At 35.7% G+C, this 20,204-nt stretch overlaps 2 protein-coding genes across 4 annotated transcripts; one reads left to right on the forward strand and one right to left on the reverse strand.

The window, feature by feature from the left end:
- Nucleotides 1-957: 957 nt before the first annotated feature.
- LOC104895101 (uncharacterized) lies at nucleotides 958-5,269 on the reverse strand. Of its 3 annotated transcripts, none has more exons than XM_010681520.4 (8): nucleotides 5,092-5,269; nucleotides 4,619-4,879; nucleotides 3,769-3,861; nucleotides 3,490-3,634; nucleotides 3,265-3,375; nucleotides 3,078-3,160; nucleotides 2,933-2,990; nucleotides 958-1,326 (listed from the first exon to the last, which is right to left on the reverse strand). In XM_010681520.4, the coding sequence occupies exons 2-8, from the start codon at nucleotides 4,874-4,876 to the stop codon at nucleotides 1,247-1,249; spliced, it is 828 nt and encodes a 275-aa protein (XP_010679822.2). In that variant the 5' UTR covers nucleotides 4,877-4,879; nucleotides 5,092-5,269; the 3' UTR covers nucleotides 958-1,246. The 3 variants fall into 3 exon arrangements, with proteins under 3 accessions (XP_010679822.2, XP_010679820.2, XP_010679821.2); XM_010681518.4 differs by having other exon boundaries at nucleotides 4,619-4,876; nucleotides 5,097-5,268; XM_010681519.4 differs by having other exon boundaries at nucleotides 5,097-5,268.
- Nucleotides 5,270-6,506: 1,237 nt separating this feature from the next.
- Nucleotides 6,507-19,707, forward strand: LOC104895102 (hypothetical protein). The gene is made up of 13 exons (XM_010681521.4): nucleotides 6,507-6,740; nucleotides 6,862-7,020; nucleotides 11,297-11,548; nucleotides 11,630-11,749; nucleotides 12,274-12,354; nucleotides 13,037-13,132; nucleotides 15,182-15,277; nucleotides 15,855-15,908; nucleotides 16,052-16,255; nucleotides 17,064-17,189; nucleotides 17,542-17,607; nucleotides 18,344-18,646; nucleotides 18,921-19,707. Exons 1-13 carry the CDS (start codon nucleotides 6,678-6,680, stop codon nucleotides 19,386-19,388), a joined length of 2,088 nt encoding a protein of 695 aa, XP_010679823.2. The 5' UTR covers nucleotides 6,507-6,677; the 3' UTR covers nucleotides 19,389-19,707.
- The last annotated feature ends 497 nt before the right edge of the window (nucleotides 19,708-20,204 follow it).

Raw genomic sequence — 20,204 nt, forward strand, 5'->3', positions numbered from 1 at the left:
ATCAGATATCTAGGTAGCACATGAGAAGGGAAAATTGCCATACTGCATGCAACTATGCAAGCTATTGACTTCACGGGTCATCTTCCATATAATATGGTCTTTTGAAGATCAGAGCATCCCATCTAAAAGTCACATAAACATGTAATTACACATAAAAAAACAAAAAAACAAAAATTAAGATACTATTGAATAACAAAAAAATTGTAACTAATAAATTCAAAATGTCATAAATCCAAATACAACCTCAAAGAGAAAATTACTATTGTTTACGACGTGTTTTCGATTTCAAAATCGATTTACAATGGTATCAACTTTTAAATCCCAAAAAAAATATAGCAATACCAATTTATATATTTTCTAAGAAAAAGTATTCTTCTTTATTCCAATTGAGTTCTTTTGTGAAGGTTTAGCCCAAATTTCTTTATAATAAAATAATTAGAATTGAATACTAGGTAAATAAATTTAAAAGAAAATATAAATATGGCCAATGTTTGTATATTATTTGCCTTGAATTAACGTTTAGAACATTCATAAAGTGAATGATATTTTTGTAAATAACAATCTATTTTTAGTGCGATTGAATTTTCTTTACAATAGCTACATCTAAAATGAAAACTATTAGCTAAAACATGAGTTTGGTGAACTTGCTAATGTGGGAGTTTAGAAATGCAACATAAAGAAATAAAGCTTCCTAATGAGATTATTCTTTGTCAAGCTTTATTCTCTATATGCGAAAAGAGAAGCGCATTTGATTCTTTTGTGGACAAATAACTTGAAGCATGCACTCTTTTGGACTAGAACACTTTAGGCTTAGGCCTGCACATGCCAAAAAAAAAAAAAGGGAAGAGCATGACCTCAACATCTTCAGACGCTGAGCTTATGGCTGTTAGCCTGTTAAACATTGGAGTGGGGTGGAAACTGAGTGTATCAACTCTCAGTCTGTTACTAACAATTCAGTTCAGCTGTCGAAATTTCTCACTAACAAATCGGTTCAATTGTCGAAATTTCACCACATTGCCTAAAACGAATTAGTATTGAGGCTAGGCATCTGCAATAGATGATAAATAATTTCAAAACTTTAGCAGCATATTCTCCTGCACGAACTGAAAGCTTAAATTCAGACAACTACAAAGTAAATGATACAAAATTTTGATACTTTAGCTTTATGCTCGGCATATTCTCTTACACAAAACGAAAGCGAAAATCCGGACAATACCAATAGCTATCACTAAACCCACAAAAGAATTCACAAGACGCTCCATTTCTGTTGCAAGCCCTCGCAAATTCTTGCTATACACCACGCAGCACTCATCGGATAACCTGAGACTGCAAATATACGCGGTACATTGTCAATAACATCAAATGGCGAGTCAAATGCAAAGTAAAACTAGCTCACACTAAATTGTCTAAAAATAACCCCCCGACACATGATGGGGACGCGCCAGCTTTCATGCCGAGCCAAGCCTCCAGCACAAGCATGGTCAATGTGCCATCTCTAATTCTTTAATCCTTTATAATAAACCACATCAGACTGCAGGGTTGGTACTTCTCAATTTCGAAGAAATGGACTCGAAAGATGGGATCAAGCAACAGATTCAGAAGACAATTTTGTCACAAAACCTACCATTAACATAAATAATTCAGCCTGCTAGGAGGAAATAAGAATCAGCAAGCCAGGCTACGATATTGTTGGCTACTTGGACCCATAGGTCCTTCTCAAGTTTCAAACAATTGGCAAGAAAATTCCGTTATGGGATGAACAAACTTCCAAAATTACCTTCCTATGATGGATTTTATTGATGATTTGAACTTCCAAGTTCTATATAAGATTCTATAAACACCCTACAAGAGAGGTCTTCAAAAATAGTTTCAGAAAAAGGATGAGTGGAAGGGAAACATAGTCAAGTGAAGGTACAGCTGAAGAAGAAAAGGACCTAGTGAAGTACAAAAGTAGGTCCAAAATCAAAGGGTGGACACACCATAGGTGAGTGAAGGTAAAGGCATCAGAGATGGACCTTAAAGCGGGGAGCGAAAGGTCTTCAACAATAGATTCAAAAAGGAGGAGCACCAGGAACCAAAGGCAAGCGATGGCAGCAGGGCTGCAGACGACGGGTTAGGTGGAGTTCAAATACAGGTCCAAAATGGAAAGGCAAGTGATGGCAGGGCCACAGACAACAAGGGCACGGTGGAGTTCAAATATAGGTCCAGAATGGAAAGGCAAGTGATGGCAGGGATGCAGAAGACAAAAGATAGGTGGAGTTCAAATATAGGTCCAAAATGGAAGGTAGAACACCGGGACCATAGGCGAGAGTGAGGGTCAAAGGATGGAGGAGAGAGGGGTCAAGGGAGCCAGGGGTGGGTGGGATATTCTATAGATGGAGTAGATGCCACTTCAAACTGTCTACATTTCCACCATATAGGTCTATATTGGAAAGGCAAGTGATGGCAGGGCTGCAGACGACAAGGCTAGGTGGAGTTGGAAAGACAAGTGATGGCAGGGATGCGGATGACAAGGGCTATGTGGAGTTAAAATATAGGTCCAAAATGCAAGGGAGAACACCGGAACCATAGGCGAGCTAGGGTAAAGGATGGAGGAGAGAGGGGTCATTAGAGCCCGGGGGGTTTGATATTCTATAGATGGAGAAGATGCCACTTCAAACCGTACACATTTCGACCATATAGGTCCAATGATATACTTTGTGATCATATACTAATTAAGCACAAACCAGCTATACAAATTCAAAACACCTGATCAACATAAAGATGGGATTTGGAACCTAATCTCCTTGAAAAGTAAAAGCATTAGAGCAAAAAACAAACAATTATGCACACTTTAAAAGTGTCTTCTGTGTTCAAAATAACTCCACGAATTATTCAAAATGTCTAATTCCAAGTAATCACAAGACAAAAGAAACTTCAAAGAAAAACTTACTTGATATGTAGTCTTCAACATACTCATCATCAACCTTTCCATGAGCCATAGCACCAACCTGAACAAGCAAAGGATTAGAAACACCTGTGTTTAGTCATAAGAAACATAGAACGAAAGAGCAAGTTAAGTCACTTCTGACGCATACCACAAAGACAAAATTTACGTCGTCTTTAACAGCAGTCACATATTTTTGAATGTCAACCAATTTTTCTGAGCTGTATGAAAAGCCTGATGAATGAACAGCCAAATGTCACTGAGTGAGGGAGAAAACAGAGAGATGGAAACAGTCTGCAACAGTAATCAGACGGGATAAATATTTAGTGCAAGCTCACCTATCTTACGAGAATCAACAGGTAGGTACTGAGTGACAGGATTTTTAATAACACGAAAAAGCTTGTCCCGTTTGCCAGCTGCAGATATGCTCAGCTTCTGTAGCAATTGCACTGCAATCATCAATGGGTGAGAGAATTGAGCAAGGCCCTCAGCTGAAGGTTACACCATTACAACCATGCATGGAACTTGACAAAAAAAAAGGTGCAACAATTATGGTTACTCACACATAATGCCAGCGAAACGCTTGTATGTTCTTGGGATACGAACATGAGGTTTAACCTCGAAAAGTACACCTTTCTCAGTTTTAACATACACAGCTTGTATCTTTCCAGCCTTATTTAGGGGGCTATCCAGAATCATTAATAGAGCCTGAATATAACAAATAAATCATGAAATGATTAAAGACACAAAACAAATGGCATACATAGTCCACAGCTTTCTGAAAATGAGAACTAAAGTACAAAATTAACAATTAACTCTAATGAAGAGTGTGTGTCACGAACCTGATGAACGATGTCAGGTCTATAGTCGGATGGGTTCTTATTGTGTTTCCGCAGAAAATTTGCATGGTCCTCAGAGTTCAAAATTTGGTAGCTCTGCAATTACATTTAAATGTGATAATTCAAGATTTGGTAAACAATAATCAAAGATGAAATGTTGATAATCAAAAATAAAAGGTGTAATTGGTACTAAATTTATATGTACAAATGTGAAGAAAGTCTCATGGTAATACAATTTCATACCCAAACTTATGTTTCTCTTCACAAATTTTTATTACCGCTAGATACTGAACTTTTGAGGATGGACAAGCATATATCATGAACATATATATTGAAGTTTTCATCACAAAGTTACCCCTTAAAATAAAAATAAACTTTATACAGTAACTTATTAGCAACTACCAGATGGGCCATGAATTCTTTTTTGTGAATGTTCTATTCAACTTAGGCCCCTTTCTTTTGGACTCAGAGAAACAGACCTAAACGGAACTGAAAATAAGTCCAAAAGTACAGGGCCTTATTATTCGTGAAGTTATCGTAATTATTCTGAAGTTTTTGAACTTCTCTTAACTTCTAAGAACTTTCTTTAACTTTTATGAACTGCTTAACTAATCGTCTAATCCTAAACTTATCAGACCATGTTCATAGTTTTCCTCTAGTTTTCTTAATTTTTCTGAGAATAAGTAAAAATAAGTTGAACACAACAAACCCTTCATCTTCATAAAACTAGCTACATCCAATCCAATTATAATACCCACTACCCAGACCCTAGATTTTGCTTGCATATCCAAGCAACACACAAACAAACAAATAACACACAATCGAAAAGATGAACCATAGATGATTAATGTACCTTTCCAACTTTGGCAACCTCAAGGGAAGCCTTTTCAAGGATGAAAATAGCCCGGGAGCGGATTGTCGAATTCGATACAGTAATGGGGATGCCAGGCATATCTTGCACCAAATCTTCCACTATCTTTTCATCCTCAGCTATTGTATCAGCTGTGGCAGCTGGTGTTTCCTCTTTCACCAATTCAACTTCTTCCTTATCATAATTTTCTTCTCTCTTCTTCCTTTTCTTACCAGCTTTCACTGCAAATGGTCTTGTCATCTTCTACATACAACCACCAAACCACCAATTTCTCAGCATTTCAAACCATTTATTCTAGTTACTTCAAACTTATAAAAAATCAAAGAAAGAGAAAATTTGAATACTATTTTACTAATATCTCTACTAGAATCAGTGGCGTATGCATAGGGTTTAGTGGGTTCAACTATTTAGCAGAATACTAAATTAAAAAAAAAAAAATCAATCTTTAAACTTACGATACCTTCAATTTTTTAGAGTCGTCGAAAATCCTTCAATTTCTTTCCTTGAATCGATACTGGAAATATGAAAGTGAACTTCTCAGATAGAAACTGGTGTAATATGTATTCTGTAATAAGAGATGGAATTCTATGTATTTTGAAGGGTTAGGGTTACTAACTTTCTTCCTATCAGCCCTCCTCTTTCTTACCTTCTCCACTCTTTTAGAGACTCGTTTTGACTTTTGATATTATTTACGGGTGTAATTTTGTTGTAGGAGTAATTTATAATTAAGAAAAAAATATAGTCATATTAAATCTTGTTAAATTAATCTTAATGTATATTTTCATAATATCAACTTTTTGTAATTTTTTTATTGGTAATTAGATATATAAAGGTTTAAAATAGTGCATTGACATATGTGCTCAAGAGAAACGGGTCAACTAAAAAAAACAGAAGTAGTCTTTTTTAACTTTAGAAGTTAGAGTGGATAGAGATACACCTGGCGTAAAGCGAAAAGCAATGGGTGAAGTGAAGAGAGAGATATGCTTGAGGGAGTTTAACTAGGTAAGAGAACAATTAGAATTAGATTCAGGGTTTCTAAATTAAAACAGTAAAAAGTCTACTTGGATATTCATTTTAAAGAAGGAAAAAAAATAAAATTGGATTTTTGAATAATCGAAACTTAAAAAATCCTATTACCAAACTTGAATTTTTTTCCCGGGTACATGATCCAAAATATCTAAAAAACGAATCGAATATTTGAAATTTTCGAACAAGTCATCAAGTGATTGGACCATTCAAATCGAATCTTTTTGCGCATCCCCAATTTAAAAAATAGGCAGGTGGAGTCCTGTTAGATTTGTCTCAATGTACACTTTAGATACATCAACTTTTTATAATTTTTACTTGTGCGCAATCAAATATATATAAATAATAAAAAAAGCGCATCAGATTATATAAAAAAGTTAACATAACGCTTAGTTAGGAACGAAGGAAGCACGCCAGTTAGATTAGTTATATATTGTAACATGGTAGTACTTATAAATTTAATCTATAGCAAATTCAATATACATGATAATGAGTGCCATTTATAATGTGCGTGACATTTTTATAAGTTTCATCTAAGTCCTCCTTGTTATTTTCCTAAGTTTCTCTGTCATATTCCAAGCACGTTTCGTTACTTTTACGAGTACTCCCACATTATAACTCGATCGTATAAGATAATACAAAATCAGGCGACATCTACCCTTATGCATGATCTTATTACGTTATACTCCACCCATTTCTATTTACTTTTTCGATAAAACTTATATTTGTTCATAATAATTCGAACTCAACTTGAGTTATTTCTAAATCGAGTCCTCGAGTCGAGGCCCACCAAAATCGCTCAATCAGCACCCCTAGCCCGGACTCTTGTTTACCAACCTCATTGAGTCATTGGTCACTCCCTCCCTTCCGAAGAAAGCAACTTCCATAAAACAGGAAAAAAGACCTCAATCCAAATTTCGAAAACTCCCATGTCTGAAATTTGCATCATCTCCAGAAGCTGAAGAAGCACACTACTACTGTACACAGCTGATCAGTCTAACGAAGAAAGCGAGAGATGAGAAAGCGCGATTTAGCCATTCTCATGCTCGCTGCTTTCGCCATTTTCTTCTCTCTCCAGGTTATTTTCTTATCCCCCTTAAACTTCTCTAAACCCTAAAATTTCCTCAATTCCAATTACTTTTGCTTCTTAATTTCAATCAAATTGACCTAATTTACGTTTTCATTCTTTTCGGAAATAGCATGAGGGAGATTTCTCATTCAGAGAAGCATGGTTCCATCTCTTGGATGATTATCCGATCAAATACGAAGCGGATCGTCTTCCTCCGCCTATCGTAGTTGATCTTAATGGCGATGGCAAGAATGAAGTTCTCGTTGCCACTCATGATGCTAAAATTCAGGTTATACTCATGTTTATAGTTTCTTTTGTATTGCTTTTGATTTTGTTTGGAAATGTGAATTAATAGTTTGTTTATCCCCTTTTTTTATTTTAATTTGAGCTTGTTTTTCGCCTTTATTGGAGTTATAGGATATTAAAGTAATTTGAGACTTTTTGTTTGCTATCTGATATCTTTAGCTAAGAGAATGATCTTTGTAGTAAGAGGTTGAGTCTTACACTAAGAGCAATTCTAAAGAATTTCAACGAGTGGAGGCTTCGTCCATGTGGAAGCGGGGGTTGGAAATCTACATGTATTATTTTGCTATTTATGGAGAAAATTTGTGACACTACTATAAAAAAGTGAAAGATCATGCTTGAACTTTCCAGAAAACACGTAATCATAAAGATGAGGGAGAAAGTCTGGGAGCCTGGGAGGTACACGAAGGTTATTTAATGCCTCTGGTTATTAACTTTGCAGTTGCATCATTCCCCTCCGTGGAAAGACTAATGTGCGCATTGTTGGACGGAGCAAACATCACTCATTTTCTATGGCTCCCTTGGTTGGAGAGTATAATTTACCTTTTTTTCGTCAGCTAATATCAATTTCTCAGTTCATATCATATTATTGAGAAAGCATTAACAAGTAGCTAGGAAAATTTCCAAGGGATGTTTGGTCCCTGTACTGTCTTCTTTATGAGTAATTAATTTAATGTTGAAATTAGACTCATCAAGGAAGCTAATGCTTGCAAAGTGGGATTCCCAAGACCCAAATTTCCCCACATTCTGCAAGGGAGTCACCTTACTTCAAAAAAAAAAGGAAGCTAATGATGGGTTTCATTGGAGGTAGAGTCTAGCTTGCCTAGATTTATGTTACAACATCAAGCTGGTGCATCTCGTAGGAGATATTTGTTTGATGTATGGTTTTGCCATTTTAGTTGATTTGTGGGATGGTCTTCAGGGGTTCTTTGGTTAAGGGAAAGAAAACGAAGACCCATATTTTCCTTTGATGGTGACATGGTGCTTGGTTTGAATTTGTTTGCACTTTTTCCCCTATGTTTCAGTTTTGGTTTTCAGAAAATCACTCAATCTGATCTTCCGCCCTTAGGATATGAATTACCAATTCTCCTCTATCAACCTCACCATCCTATCAACCCAACCATCCAATCCATCATCATTGAAACCACCCCTCTCGTCCCCATCAACACCGCTACCACCATGTTCCGACCTCACCACCCCTGTCACTCCCTTGCCCTCCTTATGACACCATGTTTGCACCATCATTGACATGACCTAACCAAGCCATGGCATCCTAAGTACCACCACAAAATCAATTCTTGACCAAACCTCCACCTAGCAGGCTAGCCTCATCACCAAACAGCTACACTCAAAATAGTAGATATGGGATTGTCATGATACTTGACGTTAACCACCAAGTGAGGAAAGTAAAAGAAAAAAAGTTCACATAATAGAGGGATAATGTTTTCTTTTGGGCTCACTCACGCCTAGATTTTGACTTGTGGTAGTAGGGTTGTTCCTTGATGGCCTAATCCGACCACAACAATAATGATGTCAAAGCCTTATTTTCATTGCAATGGGGTTACCTGCATGATTGAGGATTTTATCTTCGATGGTCGTTTACATGGATTCTCCACCTCCATTCTCCTCTATCAAGTGTTACTTACTCTTGCTAACTTAACTTCTTCATATTGCCTTTAACTCCCTAGACTAAAGTCACAATCTTCCTGCCTTTTATTAAATTTTATCGTATCCTTAGCTTCCACTAGCATCACCCAGACTCTCTATTATCCTCAATCCTCATTATCTGCAACTCTAGCCCCCATTTGAGTATCCTATTTTCAAATTATTTCCATTATCTCAGAATAGTCTGTAATACTTTCCAATTTAGTTTGTTCTAAAATAGTTTAAACACTTCCATTTTTGCAGTGGTCCCACTATTTTTATGTTAGTATTCTAACACCCTTTTTGCCCCTTAGTGTGTCTCTATAAAAAAAAAAACACCCTAACTTCTCTCTCTGTTAATAAAATAATGTCTCACTAACTCCTATCACATCTACTTTTTAATAAAATAAATCTAATAACCACTCTACAATTTATTTCCTTGATATGTGTCCCCACAAGTGTACTACAAGATGATGATAATTGTAGGTTGGCAGTGGTGCTAGGAGGTGGAACTGATGATAATGGTTGAAAATGGTGCTTAGGAGTGGTGGAGTCGTTTGGTGCTGGAAGTGGTGAGATGAAAGTTGACATGGTGGTGGGAAGAGAGTGATTGCTAAAGTTTATCATGTGGGTCTTATAAAAAGGTCCTATAAACACAACAATGAAACAGGTTTGATAAAATGGTAATATAAAATGGTCATTCTCTAGGGGTTTGATTCCTTTCTTTTCTTTTTCTTAATTTTTTCCTTTCCCATTGTGCCAAGCCACACGATGCCTAAGCGAGAGGGTTCGATTTTATTTTTTCCTTTCACATGTGGGCTTGTTTGAGATGAATTAGTTGTGATATTAGCTTGATGCTTTTAAAGAAAATTGTTAATTGCTGGTTCATAATGCTGCATGGCATTAGAATTTAACTGCTCATACAGGCGGGAAATACCGCAAATCTCTGTTATATATGAGAGACTTTGGTGTCTACCCTTTTGACCAATATACCCCTAACTAGAAAAGAAAACTACAACACCTACCATTATATTAGTCTAAAAATAAAATAAAAAGTGGAAACTGATCTAACAAACTGCAAAGCAGTTATTACTCATCCTTCGACTTTGCACTCATAGCGTGCATATAAGGCTAGTGGTTATGTAACCCAAAATAACAAACCAAATAATGAAAACAAAAAAAATGAGAGGGATGGGTCAAACTTAAATTTCTTAGTACGCAGGTTCCCTGTTCTTCCCACTGAATTCTTGTACCCTAAATGGAGGGATATGATGTTTATCAATAAGTGCAGATAATATGTTTTATTTGCTCAATGTGATAAAATGTCCTATTTTATATATCTGGCATATGACATTTAAATAGCACCAACATGGATACGAGGACGGAACGGCAAAACCAAATTTTTTGAAAACGGGTACAATATGGATTTGGCCAAAAGAAAATAATATATATTTGAAGGCCAAGAAAATTTATAATTTGAAAGAAATTAAATTTCATAAATAACTCTGTACTTCCTCCGTTCCATAATAAGTGAAACACTTACTATTTTAGAACGTTTCAAAATAAGTGAAACATACCTTAAATGGAAAAAAGAAAGTTATGAAATGACAAGAATACCCATCACAAACTTGTATGATTTGCTTTTCTCTCTCCTCCTTTTGATAATGAAAAGGGTATTTCATGACTTTTTAGCTTTTGAAAGTGATGTTTATTAAATCTTGTGCCCAACCCCTATGTTTCACTTATTATGGAACGGAGGAAGTATTAGAAAATAAAAAGACAAAATTATTAAAAAGTACAGAAAATTCACACAAATAGGACAAGCCGAGTGACTAACAACTCACAAGTAAAAGAAAATAGAAGAATCCCACTACCTACCCTAGTACTCATCTGCCTCTTGCCTTAACATGTGAAGTTAAAAAAATCATCTACCTGTTCTCTCTCTCCCTCCCTCCCTCTTTGACTCCTTTCTAACCAAAAAAAAAAAAACAGTTGGACTTGACATTGGACTGCAAAATTTGCACCATGATCAGCAAGACTAGTTGCTGCCTTACTGGTACATTGACCTTTCCCCATTGAGCAGCACAGAAGCATCGAGAGACAGGAAGAGGGTGACCGCCTAGATTGTAACTGAGTTCAAGGTTCGTTTGGCTGAAGTTTCATTGAAGAGCAAGGGGACCTCTCTAAACTTGCTTCAACTGTCCCCGTCAACGAACCCTAGCTGTCCCTGGATGACTCGCCATCCCTACTTATTTTTGCTTATCTTGAGTTTATGTAAAAAAGTTCAGGAAAGCGCAGAATAATCAATAAAAGTTCAAAAAGTTTAGTCAAGTTCAGATTGGTTTAGAAAAATTAAGTAAATGTTCAGAAGAAGTAGCCTGAAGTTAAGAAAAGTTCAGAATAATTGAAGTTCAAAAAAATTAATAATGTTTAGAAATTCATGCAATGTCCTGAAAAGTTTAGGAATTTTTTTTAAAGTCCAGACTAAAATAAGTTGAAGTGAGCAGAGCATGAGTCAGTTGATTCAACCGATATGCTGATTCTATCTATCAATCTCTGCTGCAAATATTGTTTGGTTCTAGCCTTCACTATTGCTTAACATTGCGTTTTCATCTTAGGTGTTGGAGCCTCATACTCGACGTGTTGATGAAGGATTTAGCGAGGCACGCGTTCTTGCTGAGGTGACTTTGTTGCCTGACAAAGTTCGTGTTGCCTCTGGGAGACGTGCTGTTGCTATGGCGGCAGGTGTTATTGATCGAACTTACCGGCAAGGGCAGCCACGTAAGCAGGTGTTGGTCGTAGTGACATCAGGATGGTCCGTGATGTGTTTTGACCATAATCTCAAAAAGTTATGGGAAGTAAATTTACAGGTATGTAGTATTTGTTCTTAAACCTTTTTGTACCGTTTGCTGTTACCAAATTATAATCATTACTTGCTTTGTGCTATGCAGGAAGATTTTCCTCATAATGCTCACCACAGCGAGGTAGCAATTTCAATAAGCAATTATACCATCAAGCATGGAGATTCAGGATTGGTTATCGTTGGTGGAAGGATGGAAATGCAAGCACATGTAGGCATAATTTTGTCATCTACTGTTGCGTAAACGATATCTATTGTATAGACATGATGCTGGTTGTAGTTAAAATTTTGCTTCTGGATCGGTTTAACATGGACTGAGAACCACATATATGCTCTATAATTGTGATTTCTATCACATAGTTCATTTACACTTGGCCACTTTCATGTGCATCGTCTCTGCATTTAGATGTACATTAATGTTTCCCTTGTTTTGGATCGGTGGTGGGGAAGGGAACTCAAGAATACTGATGTTCTAATCGCCAATATCATATAAACTTATCCTTGCTATCTGTTAGAGAGTGGCCTTGCTGATGACTTGATGAGTTTTCAGTCTTGGGCTTCTCCTGAACTCATATCCTGTAAATTGTGAGATCCTCTTACTGTAAGGATTATTCTGAATTTTGTGGCAGCTTTATACCAAATTCCCACTTATTGTTCTTTTCAATATATCATCCTTTTTTTTTTTTATCTTTATTGTTGCAGAATACTAATTTGTGTGCTTTATACTGCTTACAGATGTTTTTAGATCCTTTTGAAGAGATGAATATTGCGGAGAAGACTGCAGAACAGCATAGAAGAAGTGCAGGTGAAACTGAGGTATAAACAGTGTATGGGTGACTCTTTAAACTTTAAAAGACTTATGTTCCTAGTTTTATTAAATATTGTGGTGTTTAAACTATTGCTAGCATATTGGTTTTCTGAAAGCACTCCTTAACACCTCATACCCCAACAATAGTTTGAGTAAGGGTTGCTTATAGGGAACATAATGTATAATGTATTAGAGTGAAACTATAATATTGCGTGAACTGTTAAATTGACAAATGAATATGAGACAATTGTTACCCTCCTGCATTCCCTCCCCAATAGAAAGGGTTAAAAAAGAATCTTAAAAGAAAAGGTGAATGTAGATTGTTTCAGGTTTCGGTACTCCATTCGTTTCAGTAGGGCGGTCTTTTTCTTGTGCCTTCTTTTTTACAGGTTGTTTGATTGTTTTTGTTAGCTATTCTATGCATATTCAATCAATTATCATTTATCATTTGTACTCTGTTAGCGCATAATCAGTTCTACCATATGAGTTACCTGCCCTCTTAACAAGCGTGAAAAGCCTACTAAAGGCAGTCGCACTGGGAGTGCCTTTTCTGTTTGACATGCTTTAGATTCTGCTTTACAGAAGGCATATTTTTTTAGATCACATTTACTTGAATCAAGTATGTGAAATGAAATTAATTTACTTAGATTGTCAAATCTGTGAAGTGAAATTGTCCTTTTACACTCTCAGTCTGTGGAGAGCAATGACGCTGTTGATCTGCGACACTTTGCATTTTATGCATTTGCGGGTAAAAGTGGCCAACTCCGGTGGAGTAGAAAGAATGAGGTCTGTCCCTTCTACCTATAATACAATGTAAATGCATATACATGTGGATAATTTTTTTTGCAGCCTCTTCAATTTAATTATAATGTGCTGTTATTCGTGCCAATGTGGAGAAAGTGTCTACTTTAGTTTCTAAAAGATCTAGCTTTAGTATGTTTTGCACCCTTTTCAATTTTTTTATGTGCTTGACTCGATTAGCACCCTTAGTAGCAAGTGAAAATAAGAATGTGACAGTTACATAGTCGATTGTTTTGTATGGGCTAGCCAGAAAAAATAATCCGAAATCTATAAGTTAGCAAGTAGGCAGCAAATTCGAACATTAGAAATGAAATATACGACTTTTCTTAAGCGATAGGGTTTTGTTTAGGGGAGAAACATTTGATTTAGGTTACATTACTAAGTGATAGGGTTTCTTTTAGGTTCTAGAATATTCTACCTTTCCCCTTAATCCATATCCTTTTGAAATTTAATAAAATCGGAATTGTTTATTGTTTTCCCCTTTAAACTCATGTTACTTCCCGATAGTGTCCCCTTGAGGTGTACTTGTTGGGCTTGGTCCATTTTTTTCCTTAACTTATTTTTCTAAATAAGTTTTTATACGTGCTCATTCTTTTATAATTGTAAATGTTTTGACTTTTACACTTCTTATTTAATTGAATTTGACTTTATTATTGCTAATATATTTAAATTACATGTTACTATCTAATATGGATGTATTAGTTTTGATATTTTTTTTTTTCATAATATCAGTTTCTATAATTTTTAATAATTGAATATTAGAGATTTTGATGGTCTAAGTAATGCATTGGCAAGTGTGAAGTTAAAATGTTTCAATTATAAAAGAATGGAGGAAGTATTATATAAAAATAAACACCTAGAAGATAACTACACCCTTCGTTCCCATTTGTTCTTCCTGTATCGAATATGGGAAGCAACCAAGGTAAATACACTTTTTGCACATACTCTCTCTTACTTTTTTAAACTTCTCTCTTTTTGCTGTTTAAATAACATAATATTATCTAAAAGCGTCTACCTTTGTCAAAAGATCTAGCTATAGTATGTTTTGGTTTTCATTAGAACTGTAATTTTTAATTTTTCCGTAGTAATGTTTATGATATAATAAAATAATTAAACAATCAAAAATTATTGATGAATGTAATGGTAAGATTGTATACATCTAGTAATTCAAACTAATGTTTAATTTCTATAATCTTGTTGTTCACTTGTTTTAATTTATTTTCTTTTCCTATGGTCCTATAGTTGCACATTTTCATATTTTTTCACCATAATAAATTGTAAATGTATCATGTTATATGTAGTTTCCATAAATCCATACTAAAATTTGTTGATTTTTGCTTATTAATGATAAAGATTTGGATAATTGGTATGCAAATGGGTTGCCAAGTATCAATACATTCATTAAGTTGTGTCATCTTCCTGCTTTAAATATCTCTTTCAGCTTGTTTGGTAGGCAATGGTAAACAGTGGTAATAGTAATGAATTTGTGTATAATTTCTTAAGGAACGTGACAGGTCAATATCGTGGTAATGGATATGTAGCCAACATATATTCTTAACTTTTTCTTCACAATTTCTTATTACCATCCCTTGCATGTTTAGTAGTGGTATTGCGAGGTAATGAAAAATTATGAAGGAAAATACAAGTTTCGGGTGGAAATGCATTGCCATCACTACTGTTTATTACCTTTTATCAAACAGATGTTATAAGTCATCCAATAGCATCTTATATGTAAAAGAAGAGTGATAAATCGTGCAACATTGCGGGTCATTAAAATTCTGTTGCTTGGGTATATTGCACTTGGTCGAAATTAGCAACTGTTGAGCATTTCGAGTGTTTCACCCCCTTGTGTCCTTTATTATTATACACATAGCTAGAATTGTCTTACATTTCATGTAAAACTACACCATTAATGTCCCTCTCATATGGTTATAGTTCTACTCCATACAAGTTTAGGTTCGTTTTACATAGAGATAGAGGTCTTGCTACCTATATATATGACTTATTTTCTGACAATCTTTATTGTTTTTGAAGAAAATTGAAGCGCATTCCTCGGATGCATCCATGTTGATCCCACAGCATAACTACAAGCTTGATGTTCATTCATTACACAGTCGTCATCCTGGAGAGGTGAGTGAAGTCCATCAATTTTCTTGTGCTGAACTATCCCAGTGACACTATCCTTTTTAAGATTTCTCGCGATAGTGACTCTGTACATTATTATGGTTACTTTTGTTGCTCTATTGATTTGTGTCTTAGAAATCAGAATATCAGGTTTTTTTTTATTTCCATCAAATTCACAAAGCCTCATGATCAAGCTGTGTTTTTTTCAAAAATTCTGGATTATTGTCCTTGCCACTCCCTGGTCAAGTAACTGGATACCATGCTTGATGGTTTTTCATTGCTGTGATTGGGTGGTATTGTCTGCTCTATCAAGTAGCCCATATGTAAAATTTATTGTCCCTGGTTGATAGTTCGTACATGTTGGCCTGCAAACTTGTCCTTTGCTGCTCCTTTAGTTAAAAACTCTTTGAATCAACATTCCAGAATTGTTTAGTTTTTCTATGTACTAAACTAGTATCAAGATGCAGTAATTTACTGTGATGAGATTCTTTTTCCAATCATTGAGTTACTTTTTTGCTTGGATTGTGTGCTCTTTTGATGGCTTTTCCCATTCACTTGCTCACTGAAAAAAGTTCACCGACAGTTCGAGTGCAGAGAATTCAGAGAATCTATTCTTGGAGTAATGCCACATCATTGGGTAAGTCATCCAAAGCCCTCGATGCTCAATATGAAGATGTTTTATTTATTCATATATATATATATATATATATATATATATATATATATATATATATTATTGTTTGTTAACTAACATATATACTATTCTGGGTTTAATAACAGGATCGGCGAGAGGATACATATTTTGAATTGGCCCATTTCAAACGGCACAAGAGGAAGGTACTAAAGAAGCTTTCTGGAAAAAAAGGTACTTTACCATTGCACAAGCCTGAGGAACATCATCCTCCTGGAAAGGATTCAACAAAAAAGATCTCAAAGTTGATTGGAAATGCTGCACAATATGCTGGCTCAGCTAAAATGAAGAAGGTATATACTTGATATCAATTGGAAAATTTCTGACATAGTGATTCTGCACTTGTTATCTTTTTCGAACATGACTTACTCAGGAGTCAGGATATACTTCTAAGTGAGGTTCTTGTCTCAGCTGGCAGCTGTCTGAGAAGAACTGTTGAAATCCATGATAAATGTTTTTATATACATGGAAAAGATGCATTTAATTGGTGTTTTGTTAAAGGACTTTGAAGGTTCGTTCCATATCTGTGTATAGGTCTTTATATTGGGGTTCTATCTAATATGTGTGGTACTTTGCTAAAAGCAGCTATAATAGAACTTTTACACAAAGATCTATCTTATAAATCATTTTTTGCAATATCCAGAATTTCTTAGCTATAATTTTTTTCCCCTGTAGAATGACTTGAATTTTCATATGTAACCTCGTGTAGTTATGCGCATATCGTATTGTTTTGAGATCATAAATACTCATGTCATGTAATTGACTTGGAATACACTTGTTTTATATGTGGCATAATACCACATAATGGTGTTTTTTGGCATTGTACTTCCATACAAAAGGTCAAGGTGTGTCCAGCATGGAAACGTTATTTTTTGGTTTTGTGCAATAAATGAAGCGGATCCTCTTAGTGTTCAACATATTAAGTGGTTATTTGGAAACTTCTGTTTTATGCATATCAGCATGTGGTTTGTTCCTATACTTATTAGACCTTCAGAGTGCTAGTTGATTCATCAGTTGTGATTGGGCGATTCTTTTTCAGTATGCTCAGTATTTGCTCTATGTTTCACTTCTAGATTAATTTTGCTTTGTTTTTCGGTACAGCCAATGCCCTACATACCCACGATAACAAACTACACACAGCTTTGGTGGGTCCCTAATGTTGTTGTGGCTCATGAAAAGGAGGGCATTGAAGCTCTACATTTGGCATCTGGCCGAACACTTTGCAAGGTGAACAATTGCTTATCTGAAGCTTAATCTTTATATGTTGCATACATCTGTTACAACAAATTCTTGAACATCCATTAATTCATCATACTGGGAGGAATAACGGTGTCTCCCTCTGTTATAACTAATTCAACATTCAATTTTTTTTTTGTAAAAGCTTTGGGGGTTTTGTTGTTTTATCTTTTATGCTGGGGTTTATGTTATGGATGGAAGCTTGTGATGGAGATAGAGAGGGAGGAGGATGTTAGAACTTCTTAATACAGTGTTACGTTGTGTCTATCAGTGCATTGGTCCTTTCTTTTTTTTTTTTTTTTTTTTTCTGGCATAATCTGATCTTTGCAATTGATTTAATCAGCTTCATCTTCAAGAAGGTGGACTTCATGCTGATATCAATGGAGATGGTGTGTTGGATCATGTCCAGGTAAGTGGTTAGACAACTGGTTACATTTGTGTCTTTGGTGCAGCCTAACATGTGTGGTTGGAAGATTGGTTTGTAATAAGTTACAATGACCAAATAGCTTGTTCTGATTTTCGGATCTTACATGTTGCTCCGTAGTTGACTTTACGTGGGTTTGGAGTCATCTCTTCTGAGAAACTGAGAAGTGTTTCAATTCATGTCCACACAATGACACAAAGCTAACAATCTAATTTTTTGCTAGCACAATCATTATTACTTCTATTAACCAATCCAGCTTGTTTTTTTGGGTCTTAGTTTAAGTGCACGTTGAAGACTTGATGGGAGGGACGAGTGAGACTTGCCGATCACATTATCTTGTACTGTCATGTACCATCCAACTGTTTGACAAAACTAACAAAGGCGGAATACTTTACTTTGAATAACCATTTATTTGGTATAACGGGTCTTGGCCGGGTTCAATTCATCTAGTAGTCTCATACAAAGTCAAAACACTGTAAACATAAAGCATATTTTTCTCTCTCTCTTCTATCATACGAGTAGAACTTATGTCAATTGTTCTCTAACCTGCTGAAAACTAAAAGCAAAATTGGGCGTACATATGAATTTCTGTAGTCTGTTTATTGAGGTGTGACGAAAGTAACTATAGAAGGCTTACCTTTTCCATTCACAATCCAAATTCTATAGTCTGCTTTTAGTGTGCTATAAAATAGTAATTGGTACACAAAATTGGTTTCTGCAGGTGGTGGGCGGAAATGGTGCTGAGCAAACAGTTGTAAGTGGATCTATGGATGTACTCAGACCTTGCTGGGCAGTAGCTACCTCTGGGGTGCCAGTGCGAGAACAGCTTTTTAATGCTTCTATTTGTCATCATTATTCTCCTTTTAACTTATTTCAACATGGTGAATTCTCCCGAGGTTTCGGTAGAGCTCAAGATTTAAGTTCCTTGGAGGTTGCTACACCAATTCTTATCCCGAGAGATGATGGCCATCATCATCGGAAGGGAAGCCATGGGGATGTGGTTTTCTTAACAAGCAGAGGGGAGGTAAGAGTTTTTTACACTTGTTCTGCACATTGACTTTTCTGAGTTTTGTATTGTACTTGAGGAACCAAGTACCCATGTCATTACTGCATTATGCATACCTTAGACCAAAATTTGTGTCCTACCATTCCATTGCTCATTAACAATTTGTTGATCTTCACATTTTTTGAACTTTTTTTGGGACTATTATCCTTGAACCGTAGATGTTAGATTATCGTGTTGCTGTTTACCACTTTTAGTTGCTTTCTTGTTGCTTAAAGTTATTTCCATGTGTCAGGTCACATCATACTCTCCTGGTGTACACGGGCACGAGGCTATCTGGCAGTGGCAGATTATGACGGGGGCAACATGGTCAAATTTACCATCACCCTCAGGAATGATGGAATCTGGTAATGTGGTTCCTACATTGAAGCCATTTTCACTGCGAGTCCATGATAATCAAAAGCTGATTCTTGTTGCTGGCGATCAAGAGGCTCTGGTTATATCTCCTGATGGCAGCATCATGACAACACTTGAACTTCCTGCACCGCCAACACATACCTTAGTTTCCGCAGATTTCTCAAATGATGGGCTAAATGATCTCATATTAGTTACTGCAAATGGGGTGTATGGCTTTGTTCAATCGAGGCAGCCGGGTGCCCTCTTCTTTAGCACGTTGGTCGGTTGCCTCATTGTTGTGATGGGAGTCATATTCGTGACCCAGCATTTGAACTCAATGAATGGAAAACCTCGTGCTCCAAGGTGATTGATGAGAGTGATTCTGTAACCTTTGAAAGATTATACTCTTCAGATGTATTGCACCCAAGAACTACGGAGCATAAGAAGCAGATCGTTCTACAGTGGGATAATTTATAGAGGCTGGAATTGAGGGTTTTCATTGTATCTGGTGACGCGGTTGGTTATACCTTTTTGACTTTCTTGTAACTTGTAATTTGTAAATTTGCAGCTCTTGAATCTTTTTACTTTTTTGGGGGTTGTATTAAACTAGGTTTAAAGAGCTTTTACTCTTTGACTTGAGCTGTAGTTTTTTAACTCAGTGATATCTTCAGGTAAAGTTAAACGTAGCTCTATAATGCTTTAATTTACACCCTCGGAAAATAATTTACCCCTTGTTCTAAACCCACGTAATTAAAGTTGAGTGGTTGTCTATTTCTCATCCCTCTCTCTCTTCTCTATTATTGAATTAAGGTAATGTTCTTTTGGATTGAGAGAGATGGAAACAAAACTGAATTGAACTTGATTGGGAGAAAAATGAGATAAGAGAATGTTTGAACTGAACTGGAACTAGACATGGTTATATATAAATCGATTCAAAACACATACTTATATATAAAAAAGAATTATTCAAATTTTTATAACCTCCGCAACTAATAATACTACCAATTTTACTACAATGGTTGTATTCTTACTCATTAAAAGGAATTGAAAGGTCTTTTTCTGAGTGCAATTTAATTTACTATGTAGAAAATTTAAAAGGAATTGAAAGAACATTCCTGAGCTCAATTTAGTGCTTGTAATTCTTTTTTCCCACTTTTCTCAAGTATTTATTTTAAGGCTTCAA

The sequence above is a fragment of the Beta vulgaris genome, chromosome 6 (assembly GCF_026745355.1).
Source record: "Beta vulgaris subsp. vulgaris cultivar EL10 chromosome 6, EL10.2, whole genome shotgun sequence".
NCBI classification, from domain to species: domain Eukaryota; kingdom Viridiplantae; phylum Streptophyta; class Magnoliopsida; order Caryophyllales; family Amaranthaceae; genus Beta; species Beta vulgaris.